Raw genomic sequence first — 20015 nt, forward strand, 5'->3', positions numbered from 1 at the left:
AGAATTATGCCTAGGCGCACCACGCCAACGACTGATAACTTGGCATTTAACCGGAAAACAGCCTTTGGGAGAGTTTACAGCGAAGCTGTATACCTCTACCGTCGAAGGAAATTTTCGTGTCGTTGTTGGCGTGGTAAGCAAAAAACTCCCCATGCGTGAGCCGATCCCGAAGATAGTGCTGCCGGCCCTGCCAGCGGCGGAGGTGAAGCAGGCGTTAAGCACTCCCCATACGTTTGCCGATCCCGAAGATAGCGCTACCGGCCCTGCCAGCGGCGGAGGTGAAGCAGGCGTTAAGCACTCCCCATACGTTTGCCGATCCCGAAGATAGTGCTACCGGCCCTGCCAGCGGCGGAGGTGAAGCAGGCGTTAAGCACTCCCCATACGTTTGCCGATCCCGAAGATAGTGCTACCGGCCCTGCCAGCGGCGGAGGTGAAGCAGGCGTTAAGCACTCCCCATACGTTGCCGATCCCGAAGATAGTGCTACCGGCCCTGCCAGCGGCGGAGGTGAAGCAGGCGTTAAGCACTCCCCGTACGTTTGCCGATCCCGAAGATAGTGCTACCGGCCCTGCCAGCGGCGGAGGTGAAGCAGGCGTTAAGCACTCCCCATACGTTTGCCGATCCCGAAGATAGTGCTACCGGCCCTGCCAGCGGCGGAGGTGAAGCAGGCGTTAAGCACTCCCCATACGTTTGCCGATCCCGAAGATAGTGCTACCGGCCCTGCCAGCGGCGGAGGTGAAGCAGGCGTTAAGCACTGCCCACACGTGGGCCGATACCGAAGATAGTGCAATGCCGGGCCGACCCGCGGCGCAGGTGCAGTTCGCCATCGAGGGGCCCACACTCACAGCTTCGCTGGTCATCCTTCTTCACAGAGTGGAAGGGCACCGAGTTTTTTCTTCTTCGTCTTCTTCACGGACTCATTTCAGGCTTCAACAGAATGGCAGTGCTAGACCTATCCATAAAACCATTCCGCGGTAAAAATTATGTTTGAGCAACTCTATGTAAAGTCTCAGCAAACCCAAAACATCCGCACTATCCTACGCGACCACCTCCCTCACCCCCCCTACAATTAGGCGACAGTTTCCCTCTCTCTTGCTGTCATGATTCAGATGTCCGGCGGAGGAACTATAGTAGCGGCTCTTGGTAGAATAGACATGTACGCTGCATTGTCTACGTCATATTTCTATGACGATACTTCTTTCTATTGTGAAGAGTGCTGAAGAAATTAGTAAAAAAATATGTGCTTTATTATGTCCTCCTATACTATATGACACTGGTATATACACTTACAACGTAGTCAAAACATGGCGTTGGTTTGTCTGTGTCTCTGCCAACCATTTTCCGTGCTCCTATCTCTCTGCACGCAATGCATCGATAGTTGCAGGAAGCACTTGTGGAATGCAGTAAGTCATAGCGAAAGTATAGAAGCAGTCGACAATCTGGTGAACGATGAAAGCCTTTCAAAGGGGCTTCTTCGTTGAGCCTCTGTTAACAGAAATGCATGCCTTACAGTAAATATTCGCAGCCCAATGTTTTGATGTATGAGGAAGGTTGGGCATGGGCGGGCATATGTAAGTGAACGATTGAGTGATAACTGCCTGTGATATACGGTTGTGGGAACACGCGCAATGCAGTTAGGAATTGCGAAAGTATAGCAACATTCACCAATGCGGTGAACCCCGAAGGCATGTCAAGGTTGTTTCGTTTTTGAATAAAGCCTCCTATAGTAGGAAAGCATACTTTACGGAAAATACTCACAGACCAATGTTTTCATGTATGAGGAAGGTGCGGCATATATGCGCGCATATGTGAGTGGCCGAGTGAGTGATGACTGCCTGTAATATAAGCTTGCGGCAACATGTGCAATGCAATAAGTAATTGCAACAGTATGGGAATAGTCACCAATCCGGTGAACCACCAGGATATTTGAAGGGGGCTTTTTCTGCATAAGGCCTTCTATAGTAGGAAAGCACGCTTCACAGAAAACCCTCAAGGCCCAATGCGTTAAGAGAAAGGTTGGGCACAGGCGTGCGTGAGTGAGTGAGAGTGAGTGAGAGTGAGTGAGTGAGTGAGTGAGTGAGTGAGTGAGTGAGTGAGTGAGTGAGTGAGTGAGTGAGTGAGTGAGTGAGTGAGTGAGTGAGTGAGTGAGTGAGTGAGTGAGTGAGTGAGTGAGTGAGTGAGTGAGTGAGTGAGTGAGCGCCTGTGATAAACGTTTGCGGGAACACGTGCAATGCAGTAAGTAATTGCGAAAGCATAGGAAAACTCACCAATCCGGTGAATCACCAAGATACTTCAAGGGGGCTTTTTTGCATAAAGCCTCCTATAATAGGAAAGCACGCTTTAGAGAAAATGCTCACCGCCAAACAGCCCAATAGGCAACCACAAAGCCGCTCAAGCTCCTTGGTCTTGGAAAGTAACGATGCCATCCTCCGCACGCGCGCTTTCCTCCTCAATGCTCCTCGGATTTCTCTCTGCCACGGGCCGGCGCACGGCACACTTCATTTGCCAGCCAGCAGCCGCCAGGTGCCGCAGAAGAGCCAACCCTCACGCATGTTCTTTCGGCTGTTTAAAAAGTTATTGCGAAATTGTCATCCCATTACGGGCGGTTTCGATGTTATCAAGGTGCCAAAAGATTGTTCAGAGGAGTACGTTCTTTTTTTCAAGAAAGTCAAGAGATAAACTAAAGACCCTATAGAAATGGATGTCGAGGAGTCGTTCAGCAGTGTTCTCTTCCTGGCCGCTACATTCGGTCATCTGCGGCGCAGCGAAATACGGAGAACTATCCACGCATTCGTTATATGTTCGTGGTTACAGACCTTTTTTTTCATGGACGCCACGATATTGCGTAGGCAGTGGCACCACCTATGGGCAATCGGCATTCTGACTTGGGCGAACGCTCCGGGTTGTTTTCCAGGTATACGCTCGGCGGCGATTTGTAGTGGTTGTTCTCGCGCTCGCGCGGTCTGTTTAGTATGACGTGGCGTCTTCTACGTGGGTACGCTTTTGTGAGACGTATAGAAGTCATTTAAGTCAGCATGTCCGGAATTTTTGCTGGCGTTGAAGTGGACGGTGCACCTAGCGCGATTTGTGCGCGCGTTTGAGCCTAGAATCAGACTCGAAGATTAGTTACGTATGTCTGAAAATTCGTTTCACGGATGTCACCTGACTGCGGCATTCTCACGGTCATTCTACGCTGTGGTTTAGCGGCAATGAGAAATTGCAAAACATGAGATGACCCTAACAATGTCGGTACGGTTCGGCTAAGTTGTGATGTTCACTTTGACAAGAGTTGAAATTATTATCTGTAGATACATTGAGCGATTACCTCGTTTGTTGGACGACGAAGTTTCCGCCCACGAATAAAATAGTTTTGGTTACTAGAAACAGCATACCGTAAAGTGTGAATCCCGTACACTTGTCGAGTGGTCGAGCGACCAGCTGAGAACTGCACGAGCATCCGAAGCAGTGGTATGAATGCTGGGTTACAGATCCGTTTGTGCTTTATAGCACGTGGTTCAAGCATTCGGCATGACCATGCGAGGTCTTATTGCGACGTCAGCCAGTGTGCTTTTCTTTAGAAATAAGAGAAGGAAAACCGAGTTTCCTTTTTCAGTCATGTTCGTCCCGTCATCTACGAGGCACTTACCCGTTTTACTGAAATTCTGTTTTCACAAATGGGCGTCGGATTATTTTTATGCAGTCCCCATTGTATACCACTGCTTTAAAAGGAAGGCAATGCCGAGACATAAAACAAATGTATCGTGCTGGTTTACCAACCGCAATGCCATCGGCGTCATACAGGAGGCTAACGTAGAGTTAGCAAAGTGATTTCAGGTCTACTAGACTTAAAATACATGAGAACGAGGCCGGTGGCTGACGCAAATATTTGATAACAACTGGCGCTTACATGTTTCGGGGTTGCATTAGGTGTGCCGTACACGAGCGCTCTTATGTTTTAGTTCCTACGCCAAGCGATCAAATAGTGAGAAAATTTCACAATTCACGCTGGCAATGCAGAGACGCCGCTGCTGTTCGTTGAATAAGAACAGGTACGACCAAAACAGTGTCCAACACGCACACACACCGCGGCTTATTATGCGCGTTGCATGTTAGCACAGCAAAGAGAAATTTCAGCATACTGTATATGACGCAGCACCGAAAGGCTACCAAGTGGTTCTTCGACGACCTCGTATGAACTGTAATCTCATAAATTTCACTGAGAACGAGCTAAAACATCTGTAAATTGTTCCGCAGCACGCGACGGCAACTAATTCAAGCAGCGCCGTGCCGTCTCGCACTAGCCAGAGAGGAGGAAAGGCTCGCCGCGCGCCCTTTCCCATTGACCTGATGAAACGGTCGATAAAAGAGGTAATTCAAAAAAGGTATGGAAGCAGGAATATACTTAAGAGGAAGCTTTAGCTTGGGGGCTCCTATCTAAATACATGTAAAAGGAGAATGCGTCTTTCTCAGCAGCCACTGCACCAAATTTGACGAGGTTTGTTGCATTTAAAAGAAAAACTTGAAATCTAGTGACTGTTGGTTTCGAATTTTTGAGTTAGGTCGTAAATTTTCTATTAAAGATTGGCAAAAGTCGAACATTTTCAGAAAATGAAACTATAAAGTTAACAACTCTAACTCAACAACGAAAAACGATAATACAATTCTATCAATTGCATCTAGTACATATGAAGCGGACAAAATTGATATGTTACATATGAATATAAAAGAGTAGTAATATGGAAATACCGCTTTTGCAGAACCCTTGTAACCAACGTAATAAATTCACGTAAGTTGTAAAATGTCATATCGAATTTGTTCGCTTTGAATGATCTAATGGGTGCCGTTTACAGAACCGCGATATCTGTTCTTGATGCAGAGCTATGAATTTGTAAACTTCGTGCTTCTATTTTTTCCAAACGGTCGAATATTTGAAAATCTTTTTAACAAAATTCAAGCCCTAAATCGAAATTCCGCTTCCAACAGTCACTAGAATTTAACTTTCTCTCCTAAATGCAGCAAATTTAATTAATATCGGTCCAGGGGTTATCCCAGAAAAGCGCTTTTGCGTTTTACATATATTTGAATAGGCCGCGTCGGAGTTGTGCCCGAGCTAAAGCTTCCTCTTGACAGTATTCTGACAATGCATCAGCCTCAGCGCTCGCGAAGAGCACCAGCGCCAAGCTCAGTGCGTGAGGCACAGGCTGAGCATACGTGAAAGCCGAATTCTACTTGAGTTTATGCATGGGCTTGAAGTGTCGGAATACAAAACTAGTGTAGTTCAAGCGTTGTGGCGATGTTACGTCTTAAGTTATTTTCTGCAGCTTGCCTGCGCCTGCTTTGACTACCTCAAATAATTGCTCTTTCCTGTACGCCCTACGATCCAAGTGCGCCTGTTCGCCGAAGAACGTTGCGACGAAACCATGCCAAATAACAGAGCAGCTGTGTTGCGCCTCACCAAAAGAGCTAGTTGCTTATAAAATAATTGATAAAAAAACGGCGCTTGACAACAAACCAGCAACTTAACATTATTTTGGTCTACGTACAATAAACCATTTATTATACGCCATCTCTAGTTCTTGTGGCGTCATTTCTCGCCAAAGTTTTAGAATTCAATGAGATGAAACTCAGCAAAATGGCCGTGCCACAATGAATGCGAAGTGCTAGTAAATCGAAGTTAGTACAACAAATTCTTCAGCTAAAAAAATCGCTAGTGATCAGTAGGCGATTCGCAAAAACTTGTTGCTCTCGGAAATTAAACATCGTGTACAGTAAAAACACCATACATGAAAGCTCACGCCGTGTTTAGCAGAGGTTACAGACAAGTTTGAGTAAAGATATATTTATTTTTCAACAAAAATCAAAAAGTAGCAGTCATTCAATACAATGTGGGCGGAGGAGTAACAAATAACATAACGGCGTCAACAAACAACAGAATGAATATAAAAAATCGCTATGCGTAGGTTGGTCGGGAAAATATTCGCAACTGAAGAACAGAGACCAAGAGTCCGGTAAACCAAACGCATAAAAATATTTGTACAACTTCGCTGTACAGGTACTAACAAAACAGAAAAACAACATTTTTCTCTTAGAAAATGGCGTGTTTCGAAGTGGCGACATCCTTTCCTCCAGTATTGTGCAGCCACTGTTTAGTATAACAAGTCCTGTTCGTGCAAGTCGCCTCTGCTTATTCTCGGGGAAAGTGGAAAGGGAAGCGACTGTGACTACCAAAGATATTCCACCACCAAGCGCATTTTCGTTTGGTCTCTCCACCTTGATTGTTTTCCTCCATTACAGGATGGCTGGACGGATGACGCTGGCTATGTCGCTGTTGACGAGCAAAACGACTGTGTACTGGGTAGCCTCAAGCGCAAGGGCTCCACGCTAAGGTTTCTATTTACTCGCAAGTTCGACACCTGCGACAGCCACGACTACGTCATAGAAGTAGGTAGACATCGAGACATTGTTTGCAGTAACACCTCAAACGATTTCACCAACCTAAAAAATACAACGGAAAACTTTTTTGAGAATGTCGTTTAGCTATACAAATATAATCAAAAGTGCACAGAACAATATTCTGTGCTGAAAGTGATGGAAATTATTAGTTAGATTGTACAATAGTGTAACATAGTGGAAATTACAAGCTATAGTGTACTCATGCACCGTGCAACTGTAGCATGGGGACGTATGTCAGCGAGCTCTGCAGATTCCGCAAGGGCGCGCCACCAGTGCACTTAAAGCTCATAAAGGTGTTCAGCTTACATCGGCTTTCACTAGCATTCAGAGAGCCTGAAAGAGGTTCTATAGTTGGAACTCGTTGTGTTTGTTTAGGTCGCAAACGACATACCTAAACGTTCACGGTGTAAGCCGTAGCAAAACACTGTCCCCATTTGGCCCTTGTCAACATGCGACCGCGTACGCTGTCAAAAATCTGCGCGCGCTTATCAAAATGCCCTTCCTCATTAGTGCACATAATGGTACGCCGCTTCTCACCGCCCTTAGTTGTCATTATGGACGCGCACTCAAAATTCGCCGCCACTGTGTTACTGCTTGCACGTTTTATCGTCAGCAAGGTAACGAGGCATCATTATGGCGGCAGACCTTTCGTCGCGCGTGTGCATAATTCAGCCTCTCGACTATACGGTGTCTCGTGCCGTGAAGTACGTCGTTCACGCGAGCTGCCGTATACGACTCGTTCATTCGCGCGCACTGTGGCGCAGGACGGCACGGTGCACCTGGTCTACGCGACGGGCAAGGGGCCCCTGCGTCGCCTGGAGGGTTTGCGGCTCACCCGAGCCCAGCACGGTTTTCAGAGGGCACAGCTCCTCAAGGTCATGGAAGAACCGCCGCCCTTTCCTTCCGACACCAAGTTCGCCAATTTTCTGAATGACAAGGTATATACCAACTCTTTGGGTTACCCAAGCAGTTTCTCTGTGATATTGCTGTTCATCTAAAGCTCTCGCACTAGTCAGCGATGAAAGACATTCGTAAAGATGGTTTCTCATCTAGTATGCAAAAGCTATAAGAACAGATTATTGCGATTTAACATTGCCACTGTTGCAGGATCATTGAACCACGGATATTTAACGGGCGCGCAAAAAAACATCAAAATGTGCCGGGCCAATACAGGACGCCCAGGGAATGGATGAACATTTACGTAAAGTTGCGCACAATGTTCGCAAAAAAGGTTAACACATCAGGCACACACTGTGTAACTCTCACCAAGACAACCATGTGATATTTCTTCAGGACTGATGTAGCGAATGTCTTGCAATTTTTTTCCTCTTGGTAGCTCACCAAATACAGGCTGTTCTCAAAGCGTGCAAAATAAGTTCAGCTAACTTTTTACATAATTCCTTCCAGTGGCATGGAAGGTTTAAAAAAACTAATAATTTGTGTCGCATTCTAATGAGCGCAGAGTTGGTTGTATACTATCTCCTCCCTCATAAACATACGTGTTACTAAAAGTAACAGAAACATCTGGTACAGATTTACGTTATAACGCTATAAAATTGGTTATGTTCGTCAAAAGCTCATAACTGCCTGAACGTAAGCTCTCTGCACAATGACGCCCTATTTATTATTTTCATTGTTATTAGGTTTTTTGCTAATTTTGCCGTAAAGCACAGAGAAATAGAGTAGATGAGGTACTATCAATCTCAATGTCTACATAGGAACCAATTTATAACAGAACAGAACGCGTGCACTTACATGCTCAGTGTGTTGTTCTATAGTGGTTAAAGGGGTGGAGACATCATAATTTTCGTTCATGCGTTTGTTGATTCAAACGTTGCGTCATGCTTCAGGGAGCACGATACACACAGCGGGATTCATATATATCTGATAAATAATTTAATAATAGCATTATTATACCGAGCGATTTCGGTTTCGGTTTCTGGGCTCCGGGGGATGCTATGACGTCACAGAGGAGGAACCGCAACATGGCTTGGTGACGTGGGACACAAAAAATAGTGACGTAAAACTATGCTGCGTCGTCTGCTCGCGCATACGCGTGCTCTGCCAGCAGAGGTCAACAACTGGTGATTCGAAGTGCATGTCACGATTATTATAATTATTGCGAAGAGCTACAACAACGGTAAGAAAATATTGCGGCTTGTGAGAGTCAGTGATTCATTCCGAAGCGCCGTAAGCTTTAGCTTTAAAGTCAACCGGAAAAGGCCTAGCGACGATATCGGCGGCGCCGAACGATCAGAGGTGGTGAAGCTGCCGTCGGTGCCAGAGTGACCACTCCTCGGTCGCTGATTGGCCGCCTCGCCGTACGGCTGCCGCACAAATGGGTCCCGGGCCCGTCCTCTCTACGGCAAGGAAATCTCGCCGTTCGCGAGCGAAACCGCCGTCGCACGGGGGCCCGCGAACGGCAAACGGCGTGCGGCGAGTTACCGTGCCGGTAACGTGGACGGGCCCTCACATTGAGAAAGGCCAAGCGACCGAGAGACCGCTCCGAGCTGCCCAACTATGCGACTATGCGAGGAGAGAAGCGGAAAACACGAACGCCGCATATCCTAGTCCCTTTCGGAGTCGTCCGGGCCCGTCCGCACGGCAACTCGCCGCACGCAGTTTGCCGTTCGAGGGCCGCCGTGCGGCGTTCGTGTTGTCCACTTCTCTCCTCTTGTGTCCGTGTCTGCACGCCTAACCCCTTCTTTGCATTAAGAAAGGATTTCTATATGCCTGTAGCTCGGTCATAGTGGAGGCTATGCTCGGTCGCTCGGCTCAGCAGGCTCCGTAATCGGCATTTCATCGCTACTCATCATACGTCATGTTTTTGTACTAGTGTGCTATGACGTCAATATTTTCGTTCCTCCTCTGTGGCGTAGTAACTGCCGCGCTAGCGATGGGCCTCGACTACGAGAAGGAGTTTTTAATGACTTTTTGGAGCTGAATTAAAATTATTTTGAAATGTTTGTAGCGTCCAATACATCGTTCTGGGTGTCCTTGCATACGGAAGCAGCCTACAACATGCGTTTCATAGCCTCAAAATTTGGTGTCCCAACCCCTTTAAATAAGCAAAAAAATAAATGCGCATATTACTCTGGGAACATTGGCACAGATTGTAGCCGTCAATTTCAATGCTATGTTTTTGTTATGCAAGCTGTTTGCGTTAGCCGACGCTATCGTACCACCTGAATTGCTGTGTATGATATTACACACATCTAAACTTACGCGCCAGGCATAACACGCTGAGCTATTCCTTATCATAGAGAGAAGACAAAGCAAGGAGAGTAAAGGCAGGGAGGTCAACCAGGCGAGCGGCCGGTTGGCTACCTTACATTGGTGGTGGGGGAAACTAGAATAGATAGAGGGAAAGAGAGAGAGAGAGAGCACTGAGTGCACGTTGGAAGACGCACAGGGGCACTATACGCGGTCTACTAAACCGGTGCACTTCAAGTAGTGCTCTAGTGCACGAATCGGTTTTTCTTCCAGTGACGGTTGTAGCCATCGTCCGAATATCTTTGACTCAGAGAATGGTCTCGAGTCCAGCCGGTTTAAAGTTGTCCGGAGAGAGAAGCGTTGAACGTCGTAGCAAGGACAGATACACAGTAGGTGCTTGGTTGTTTCCTCGCACCTACAGTAGTCGCTCATTGGGCTATCGGCCATTCCCATACGACGGTAGCAAGTGTTCGTTAATGCCACTCCCAGCCACAAGCAGCGCAGCAAGGTTGTTTCGCCACGGGAAAGGCTAGATGGCAGCTGCAGCCGTAGCAACGGGTCCAGCTTATGCAATCGGCATCTGAAGGCACTTGCACTCCAGAATGCTTCTAACTCTTTGCGTATAAGCGGACGAAGTTCTCTGTCAGCGTCCGTCTTCGCCATTAGTATTTTACGCGTCTGGGCGTCTTCGTTAGCATACCGGGAAGCGCTGTCAGCAAAGTCGTTGCCGACGATGTCAGAGTGAGCTGGAATCCTCTGAAAGATTATATTGTACCTTGTTTCCAGAGCATAGTGGTATACTTCCCTGATGTTGGATATCATCTACTCGTATGTTCTGTGATAAGGCAGATTTAATACTGGGAAGAACTGCTAAAGTCACTAAGTATGACCCATTCTTGTGCCGCCTCTTCGGTGACGTGGGTCATAGCGGTAGGGAGAGCTGCAAGCTCTGCCGCCGCAGATGTAGTAATTTGTGACACTTTGAATTTAACTGTAACCTGCTTAGCTGGAACAACGAATGCGCCAGTTGTACTGGTAGGTGAGGTCAAACCGTCGCTATATATATGTATGCGGTCATCTGATCTGTCTGGTGCAGTAATAGGAGCGTCCGTTACTTCAGAGCCTGTGACAGATGATTGCCCTTCTTTGGAATACCGGGAATAGCAAAGTTCACTTGAGGCTGTCGCAGGCACCACAAGGGAGGTGAAGGCTTCGCCGCAGGTGTATAAGGTGACGGTATGCCCTCTTGATCAGCGCTTCTCTCTGTTGAAAAGGTCGCTTGAGGCCACTCGGCTGGTAGAGAAGCTAAGTGATGATCGGGGATCTTTGACAGGTGGCGAATGTGCGCTCTGAGATTGGTGACAGCTACGTGCGTCTGAATCATGTTCTTTCGCGATCGCAATTCTTGCTCGTGTTGGGGTCCACCGAGGCTGCCCTAAACACGTGCGTACGGCTTCAATTTGTATGCTCTCCAGAGCGCGAATATTGGTTTTGCATGTGTTTGACAAAACTGGTAGACTGTAACGCAGAAGTCCCTGTACAGCTGTAGCATATAATAGACTGGTGTGCCCCAATTTTTCCAGCAGAGAAATTTGAAGACCTGAGCAATGGCAATTAACTTCAGATAGTAGCAGTGGGGGCTCCACGAGAGGTTGCGGTCAATAATGGCACCCAGAAATCGATGCGTCTTAACATAGGACACGGCTTGACCGTTGATGGAAACGGGATACAATGACATCTGTTTGCGCGTAAAGCCAACCAATGCGATCTTTTCGGTAGACACACTAAGGCCTTGTTCACAGAGATAAGGCGCCATCGTGGTCGTCGCCTGCTGAAGCCTGGCCCGCACCTGAGGGCGAGTCACCGCGAGGCCCAGATGCAAATGTCGTCGGCGTGTATTTAAACATGAACTGTCCTCGGTAAGTACTCCTCAAGGCCTACCAGGACGAGGTTTAGCAATATGGGGCTCAACGCCCCTCCCTGCGGCATACCACGGCAGATGTAGCGTTCCGAAGTTGAGCCGTCATTGGTCTGTAAGAAAAAGTACCTCTCAGTCAAATAGTTGCGAATCCATTGATACATCTGGCCACCAACTCTCGCAGCCTCAAATGAGTTCAGTATGGCCTCATACTTCTCCTTTGACATACAAGTATGGCCTCATACTGCTCCTCTTCAGTATGCTCCTTTGATATAGAGAACAAGCAGCACTGATAGGCGCTTGAGGTTTTTTCGTTCTTGGACCCAGGTAACGACGTCAATAACGAGGTCGATGGGCGAGCGCCATCGACGAAAGCCAGCCATGACGTCCGGATAGATATTGAATCGCTCGAGATGCCATTCCAAGCTAGCAGGGATCACTCTTTCTATCACTTTGCCGAAGCAGCTCGAAAGCACGACCGGACGATATGATGATAAATCAAGCGGATACTTTCCAGATTTCGGAATGGGTATCAAGCGGCTCGATTTACATTGTTTCGAAACGACGCCGCTATGCCACGACTCATTGTAGTACTTGAGCAGGCTACCACGTGCGTCATGTCCAAGGTGTTTTAGGGCAGCGCGTGCGATGCCATCTGGTCCTGGTGACGAAGAACGCCTGCAGACCGCCAGCGCAGCGTGGAGCTCTTCAAGTGAAGCTCTTCAAGAACGTTCATTTCTGGCACACGTGCCTCAGGGACGTCACTCAGTGCTGCGTCAGTAGTGATGACCACGGACCCAGCAACCCGCGCACAGAACTCTTCAGCCACTTCAAGATGCGAGCGGCGTTCGTAGAAGGCCAGAGCAGCAAAGGGCCTCCTTTGGTGCGGACAATGAACGAATATCCCTAATTGTTCTCCATACGTACGAGAGCGATCTTCGGGGATCGAGTGACTGAAAGAAAGATTTTTATCGCTTGTCTTCCAATTTATCCATACGACGCTGGACTTTCTTTTGTATGCGTTGTGAAACCCTCAGATCTAGAACGGACTTCGTGCGCCGATACCTTCTTTCCGCCTCTCGACGGGCCGCATGCAGCCTCCCCAGTTTTATATCGAAGTCTGTGCTCTTTGCTGACCTAAAATGCTTTCATTGATTCCATGGTTGTCTCTTTTATATTGTGTGAAAGTCCTTCCCGACATGAGTCATCCGTATGCTCCTTCAACCTTGACCAATCAACTGTGCACGGGACAATAGAGAAGCCCTGCTCAACTCCACTTATCTTTCTTTATGTATGTTGGAATATGGTCGCTTCCGTGCGCCTCTATATCCGTAAACCATTAGACACTCGAGGCGAAGCGCCGTGACACCAAAGTCAAGTTCAAGCAGCTACTATATATAGGTCGTGCCTCACAGAAATGTAGAGCTGCCATCATTCACACAGCACGTATCTTGGTCGGCAGCAAAGGAGGCAAGACTCCTGCCTCTGGAGTCAATTTTAATGCTTCTCCATAGCTGGTGATGCACGTTGAAGTCACCTGTGATAACCCAGGGCAATTGGTCATTAGCAGTATTGCTTTAGGCCGTCTGCCGTCAAAGTGGCCCGCTGGGGCTATGTAGACTCCAATAAGGGCAAATGACACCGTCTCCTTTTTGGAGGCAGTCATACTGGTTGTCTTCATGAGGCTCTAGCGCTTGAGCGACATATGTAAAATCCTTGCGGAGGTATATGATTACTTTGCTGCGCGAACCGCATGTGGACGAGATGAAAATTTGTAACCAGACAGCCTGAGTGAACTTTATGTAATTGGTTCGCAAATTACCACTATTTGGGAAACTATTTGTATAAACCAACTGGCGAAAGTCTGCTATGCGGGTGCTGAGACCTCTGGGATTCCATTGCAAGATAGACACCTTTAACTTCAGTGCGGAAAAGGACTATTGGTTGAGCCATGGTGCTTATATGATGCTAGCAAGTACTGGAGTTAGTGCATCCAGTATTTGCAGAGCAGTTCTAGCTGCTGGTGTTTGCAGCTTCTTCAGTAGCATGCGGATTGTAATAGCGATTGCAGCGTTACAGCCACTTGCCCGTCCTGGTCGGACAAGTCACCGACAGTAGACGCTGGGTTTTGTCCATCAAACGTTTGCTGTGGTTCTTTTGGTAAGGCCGGCCACGCTTCGGCTGATGTGGTCTTCTCAGGGGCCTTGTCCTTCGTGGCTCTTTGCGCAGTGCATCACCTGAGCGGCAGAGGAAGAGGTGATGTTGCAGGAAGTGGAAAGCGCGTCGCAGAGGCAACAGCCTTTCTTGAAGAACGTCGGCGAGGGGTACGTCGCCTCCTGATTTAGCGGCGGATTCTTGTTGAGATGAATGATCTCTCACCATCTCTTTCAAGATGTTAATTTCCTTCTTCATATGTGGCCAATTCATCGATGAAGGCTCATGCGACCTGCTGCAGTTCGAACACTTCATTACAGTGACGTCACATTTGTCTGCAGCGTGGGGCTCGGCGCAGCGGGGGCATGCTCCATGGTTTTCATAGATGCTGCTCAGGTGTCCCAGTTTCATGCATTTGCGGCATTGATGAGGCTTCGGAATGAAAGGCCGCACAGCATGTCTGAGGTGACCCACCTTAACATGCAAGGGTAGATATTTACACTTGAATGCAATCTTCACGCAGCGTGAACTGCCTCCCAGTAACATCAACAATGACATCATCGTTCGCTGGCTTGACAATAATCGGCAATGTGTTATTAAGGATGGCCACGTCTGCGTCGTAGATAACGCCGGTGACTACATCAGGTCCCAGAGGGATGTAGGAGCGCATCTGAATGTCATCAAGGTTTGTTACACTGCTTAGAGTGGTCAGAACACCCGCATGCTGGACATCCACCGCCAGTAGATTTTTTTAGGGTGTTCACTGGAATGTCCGATATTTCGTTTGGCACCAGGGCTTCCGCTGACATCGACGCAGATTGTCTGTGAAGTAGCTTCATGTGGACGTTAGGAAGCCCGGCATAAATATGATGGTTTTATCGTCCGGCCACTGCCTGTGTCATACTGTTTGCATGCTTGACGATGAAGACGTCCTGGTGTTCCTTCTCTTCGCTTTGCAGCTCTGCACAGGTTCGAAGTCGTGATCGGAAGGATCCTTATTGCTGAGGGAGTAGACATGGGTGCCCTCACTGTCGCTGTCTCTCCGTTGACCGATCCGCTTCCTGGAGGCGGCCGTCGCTGACGCCGCCATCGCAAGCAGGCGTCCGGGGTGGTTTACTTCCATCACCATCGAGCAAGAAGCGAAGACCAACGGATGCACTTAGATTTTCACGGAAATAAATCAGAGCTAGAAATAATAGCACTGTGTCAAAAGACACTTCGTTGTCCGTAACATATTTGAGCTGCATAAAAACAAAAGATGTGAAGCATCTACCTTCGACAAAGATGCAAAGGCGTGCTAAACCCATCACCTCCGGACGCCCTACAAACTGCCCTTCGGCCATCTTCACTTAGGGCTTCCGTAGCTCTTCTCCGAAGGTGTGGTTCACATACCTGCTACGCGTTTATCCTTCGTTCTTTAGGAATGACTTTGCACGTTTATTAAAAATGCTGACTTTGTAGGCCAAGATATAAAATACTTCCTTGAACCTACATCGAAGTCGATATCATGATTCAGTTTACCCTGCCAGTTTCTGATGTATAGACTCTTCGGGCTCGCAGTTCGTACCGCAATCCGTGGCTCCATGGGACGGGAAGCGGTGTCCGTGTCTTTTTAAATGCGATAGCACTTGTTCGGGTTATAACCACGGCTTTGTATCCATCCCCACGAGAGTTCTCAGCTGGGCTAGTAAGCGTACATTCAGAATGATCAACAGCACAGACAAAAGCGCATTTGGCTTGCTTGTAGCGCTTGTCTCGTCATCTGCGCTGTTCGTCACATCGTTTGTATCCATACTTTTTTTTTGCCAATAGTGAGGAGCCCTTTGCTGCCATTTCAGCCAGGGTCGAAAGAAGTGCTTTTAGAGAACTGCCTTTAGAAAAATGCTTTTAGAGAACCGCAACGTGGCGACCTCCAGGGGGTCGTCGTAGCTTAATTGGTAGAGCATCTTTTTTTTTCTTTTTTTTTTTTACGTGCCAAAACCACTTTCTGATTATGAGGCACGCCGTAGTGGAGGACTCCGGAAATTTTGACCACCTGGGGTTCTTTAACATGCACCTAAATCTAAGCACACGCGTGTTTTCGCATTTCGCCCCCATCGAAATGCGGCCGCCGTGGCCGGGATTCGATCCCGCGACCTCGTGCTCAGCAGCCCAACACCATAGCCACTGAGCAACCACGGCGGGTAGGGCATCGCATGCGTATAATACAGAGGATGTGGGTTTGACTCCCATCGGCGGCACGTTCTCCTTTGGTTCATGTTCATTTCCTCATTATTTGAAAAACTGCATTATCAGTGAAAAACTGCATTAACTTACCCTATGTTTTTCTTGGCTTCATTGTGTGGTGACTTCATACGGCTATCGCTAAGACGGTGTCTCAAGACGTCAATGAAAGCGCGTTCGCAAACCAGCTTTTTATCAGATATAAGGGACCATGCTTAAACGTATTGAGCCTGGACTGGAAGAATCCCACGTGTTATTTAACTGTCTCTGCTCACGTCAAGACACTAAAGGGAATTTCATAAATTCAGGATATTGCATAACATATACGGCCATTGCAAAGAAAGAAGTGCTACTTAATGATGTCCTTATGATGTGAGACCCTGTGGCTGCACTGAAGTCGCCGCAGCGAGCCTGCTTAAAGAGTATGGCATCTTCTATAGCGTCTACAGACTTTCTACAGTAGCAGGGGCAGGCCACATTAAGCGAATGCGGCATCATCACAAAACCTCATGCCCGACCGTGTTGTGGTTGCAGTTGTCGGAACTTTGTGGTTCGGACGGTACTTCGCTGTCCACTGTGAGGCGTACAAATGGCAGATCGATGGCCTACCAAGACGGCAGAGAAGTAAAATTAATCACTTATAGTAGACCACCTAAGTAATCAGTCAGTGTGCTTAAACAATTCTCGCAAGCACAAAGTGTGTGCGTGCGTGCGTGCGTAAAGTTTGGAGTTTACATTTATTTTACGTAGTAAATGACAAAGCTTCAGTAAGTCATGCTATACATATTTATTTGAAAAGTTTCTTCTTATAGTTTATAGCTAGAACTGTAGAAAGGGAAGTGAAATGCTTTACCTTCAGATAGCTTCAACTAAAGACATGAACAAGTATTACTCTGGCACCTAAAGAGTATGCAGTTTGTTGTTGAGTCTTCTCACCTATACATATTTGTGAAGTGAAGTCATACATACATAAGTGAAGACGAGTCGGCTTGACGTTACAGAGCGGATACAGATAATCTTATCCTGATCAATGTAAATGCGCGAAGCCTAGCAAATAAAACAGTTGAGCTTGAGCACCTTCTGATGCAGCACAATCCTCATGTTGTCGTTGCCACGGAGACTTGGTTGCGCGCCGAAATTGCTGATTCTGAAATAGTCCCCCCTGGTTATTGGGTTATCCGCAAAGGTCGTGACACGCGGGGCGGCGGTGGGGCTATCATCTTTAAAGAAGGAATTGACGTCGTACGATTGAAAGAGCGTCCTGAAACCGAAAGTATTTGGTGCAAGCTTAAACTCAACGGCATTTGCTGCTTACTTGGAGCAGTATATAGACCCCCAAATGCCCCTCTAACATTTTGCAAATCAATCCAAGACTATCTGTGCTGTAATGTACCTGCCAGCGCGCGCTTGATAATTGCGGGAGACGTTAATCTTCCGAGTATACAATGACACAGTCACGAAAGTGGTTCTTCCGACGTTACAAACTGTGACACCCTGTTGGACATCGCATTTAATCAAAACTTAACACAAGTTGCGAAGGAGATAACTAGAAGTGGACCCACGAGAGAAACATTGCTACACTTGGTGTTCGTAAATGAAAAAATACATGAATGTGAGAGGAATGTTAAAGAAGGATTTCAGACCACAAACTTGTTATACTTTGCGTAAAAAATGGTCTACCATGTAAAAATAAGGAAAGGAAACAAATCTTCATTAGAGATTTCAACAAGGCTGAAGACGTCAGCATTTTAGACTACTTAAAAAAGCAGCTTTACTCTTTCGACGGATCGGAAGACGTTGATATGTTGTGGACGGAATTTTAAAAAATAATCAAGTACTGTGTAGAAAAATGTGTGCCTCAACGGAAAAAAAACAGTCAGAAAGCGTGACCCAAGGTTTAATCGGGAAAATAATTGAGTTAAAACGCAAATTGAAACGCATGAAAAGAAACAACCTAAGAAAACAACATGACATTTCACAAGCATCATCTCTACTTAAGCGGAAAATAACTTCAGCAAAAGAAAAATATTTTTCTGAGACCTTACCTTCTTTTATGAAATGTTCACCGCAACGTTCCTGGCGTCACATCGCTCCGACGAAAGACATCATTCAGTACATAGATTTCGGAGGCCCCCACATCATAACCGATCCCACAGAAATTGCTGAAAAATGTAACGAGTTCCTTCACTTTGTATTCGTGCCTCCTGAATTTCAAAGCACAGACCTCTGCGCAGAAAGTATCCACAAACAGGAAGGCATGCCGGATATCACTACATCTGAGCAATAAACGAGAAGAAAGGGGGTTAACCGAGGGGCCCGATTTTTATTAGCCATATCATGAGAAGCCAACAAACACTGACACCAAGGACAACATAGGGGAAATTACTTGTGCTTAATAAGTGGAGTGAAGAAATGATGAATTAAAGGAAATTGAAGTGGATGAAAAAATAACTTGCCGCAGGTGGGAACCGAACCCACAACCTTCGCATTTCGCGTGCGATGCTCTACCAATTGAGCTACCGCGGCGCTGTTTCCCCAACCGCTTTCTTGGGTATTTATGTGTACGAGTAGAACCCTTGGAGGGTTAGCCAGCGCCACCACTCACAGACCTTGGCGGCGGACGTGGAACGTCCTTGTTGCCGCAGGCGTCACGAGAACGTGATCTTTTTGGGTGAAAGCAACTGGTCAATAAACCCACATATGCTACCTGAAGGCATCAACGTAGCCGGATTCGAGACCCTCGTTATGTAATAAACGAGAAGAAAGGGGGTTAATCGAGGGGCCCAATTTTTATTAGTCATATCATGAGAAGCCAACAAACACTGACACCAAGGACAACATAGGGGAAATTACTGGTGCTTAATAAATGGAATGAAGAAACGATAAATTAAAGGAAATTGAAGTGGATGAAAAAACAACTTGCCGCAGGTGGGAACCGAACCCACAACCTTCGCATTTCGCGTGCGATGCTCTACCAATTGAGCTACCGCGGCGCTGTTTCCCCATCCCCATTTCCCCATTGGTAGAGCATCGCACGCGAAATGCGAAGGTTGTGGGTTCGGTTCACACCTGCGGCAAGTTGTTTTTTCATCCACTTCAATTTCCTTTAATTTATCGTTTCTTCATTCCATTTATTAAGCACCAGTAATTTCCCCTATGTTGTCCTTGGTGTCAGTGTTTGTTGGCTTCTCATGATATATCTGAGCAAGGAATATTATCGCTTTTGCTAGACATTGACACAAAAAAGTCTGTTGGCCCTGACAACATCCCAAATGAGCTTTTAAAACGTTATGCAGACTGGGTGTCTAAATATTTAAATATTATTTTCAGCTTGTCCCTGGATAAGGGAAAATTGCCTTCCGACTGGTTAAGAGCGAAAGTTATACCTGTCCACAAAACCGGAAACAAACATTGTGGTGAAAACTACAGGCCAATTTCAATCACGGCCACATGCTGCAAAATACTAGAACATATAATATCGACAAGTTTATTTGATTACCTTGAGGGCCAAAATCTGCTTAATCCTAATCAACGTTGTTTTAGACGAAAATTGTCAACGATCACCCAGCTCGTAGAAACAGTCCACGAGTTAGCAAAAACAATCAACGATAAACATCAGGTAGATGCAATTTGTCTTGATATGTCGAAAGTATTCGATCGGGTTCCACACATAGAACTTATAAGGAAACTAAAGAATATTGGAATTAATAGTACTAGTGCCGCTTGGATTAAATTGTATCTTAAAAATAGAACGCAGTATGTGGAAATCAACAGCGCGAAATCCGGCATTCTGAGTGTTTCATCAGATGTTCCCCAGGGCTCCGTGCTCGGTCCCGTATTTTGTCTGTGTTATATCAACGATATTGCAGAGACAGTTTCCTCAGGTGTTACGGTTCGGTTATTCGCAGACGATTGCCTGCTTTACTCACATATAACATCCAAAGAAGATCAAATTACCTTAAGCATGGCATTAAGTAGTGTCCATGGCTGGTGCTCAAAATGGAAAATGAAAATAAATCATAGCAAAACGTCATTTATAAAAATAACAAACAAAAT

The 20015-nt window shown here is 46.7% G+C and overlaps 1 protein-coding gene across 1 annotated transcript in view; it reads left to right on the forward strand.

Moving 5' to 3' along the window:
• LOC142581591 (dopamine beta-hydroxylase-like) overlaps window positions 1–20015 on the forward strand; it is a 64301-nt gene that overhangs the window by 16513 nt on the left and 27773 nt on the right. The window contains exons 3-4 of the mRNA XM_075691219.1: window positions 6293–6439; window positions 7216–7389. Coding sequence (XP_075547334.1) covers window positions 6293–6439; window positions 7216–7389 — 321 coding nt within the window. The remainder of the gene's footprint in view (window positions 1–6292; window positions 6440–7215; window positions 7390–20015) is intronic.

This window comes from Dermacentor variabilis, chromosome 1 (assembly GCF_050947875.1).
Source record: "Dermacentor variabilis isolate Ectoservices chromosome 1, ASM5094787v1, whole genome shotgun sequence".
Taxonomy (NCBI): domain Eukaryota; kingdom Metazoa; phylum Arthropoda; class Arachnida; order Ixodida; family Ixodidae; genus Dermacentor; species Dermacentor variabilis.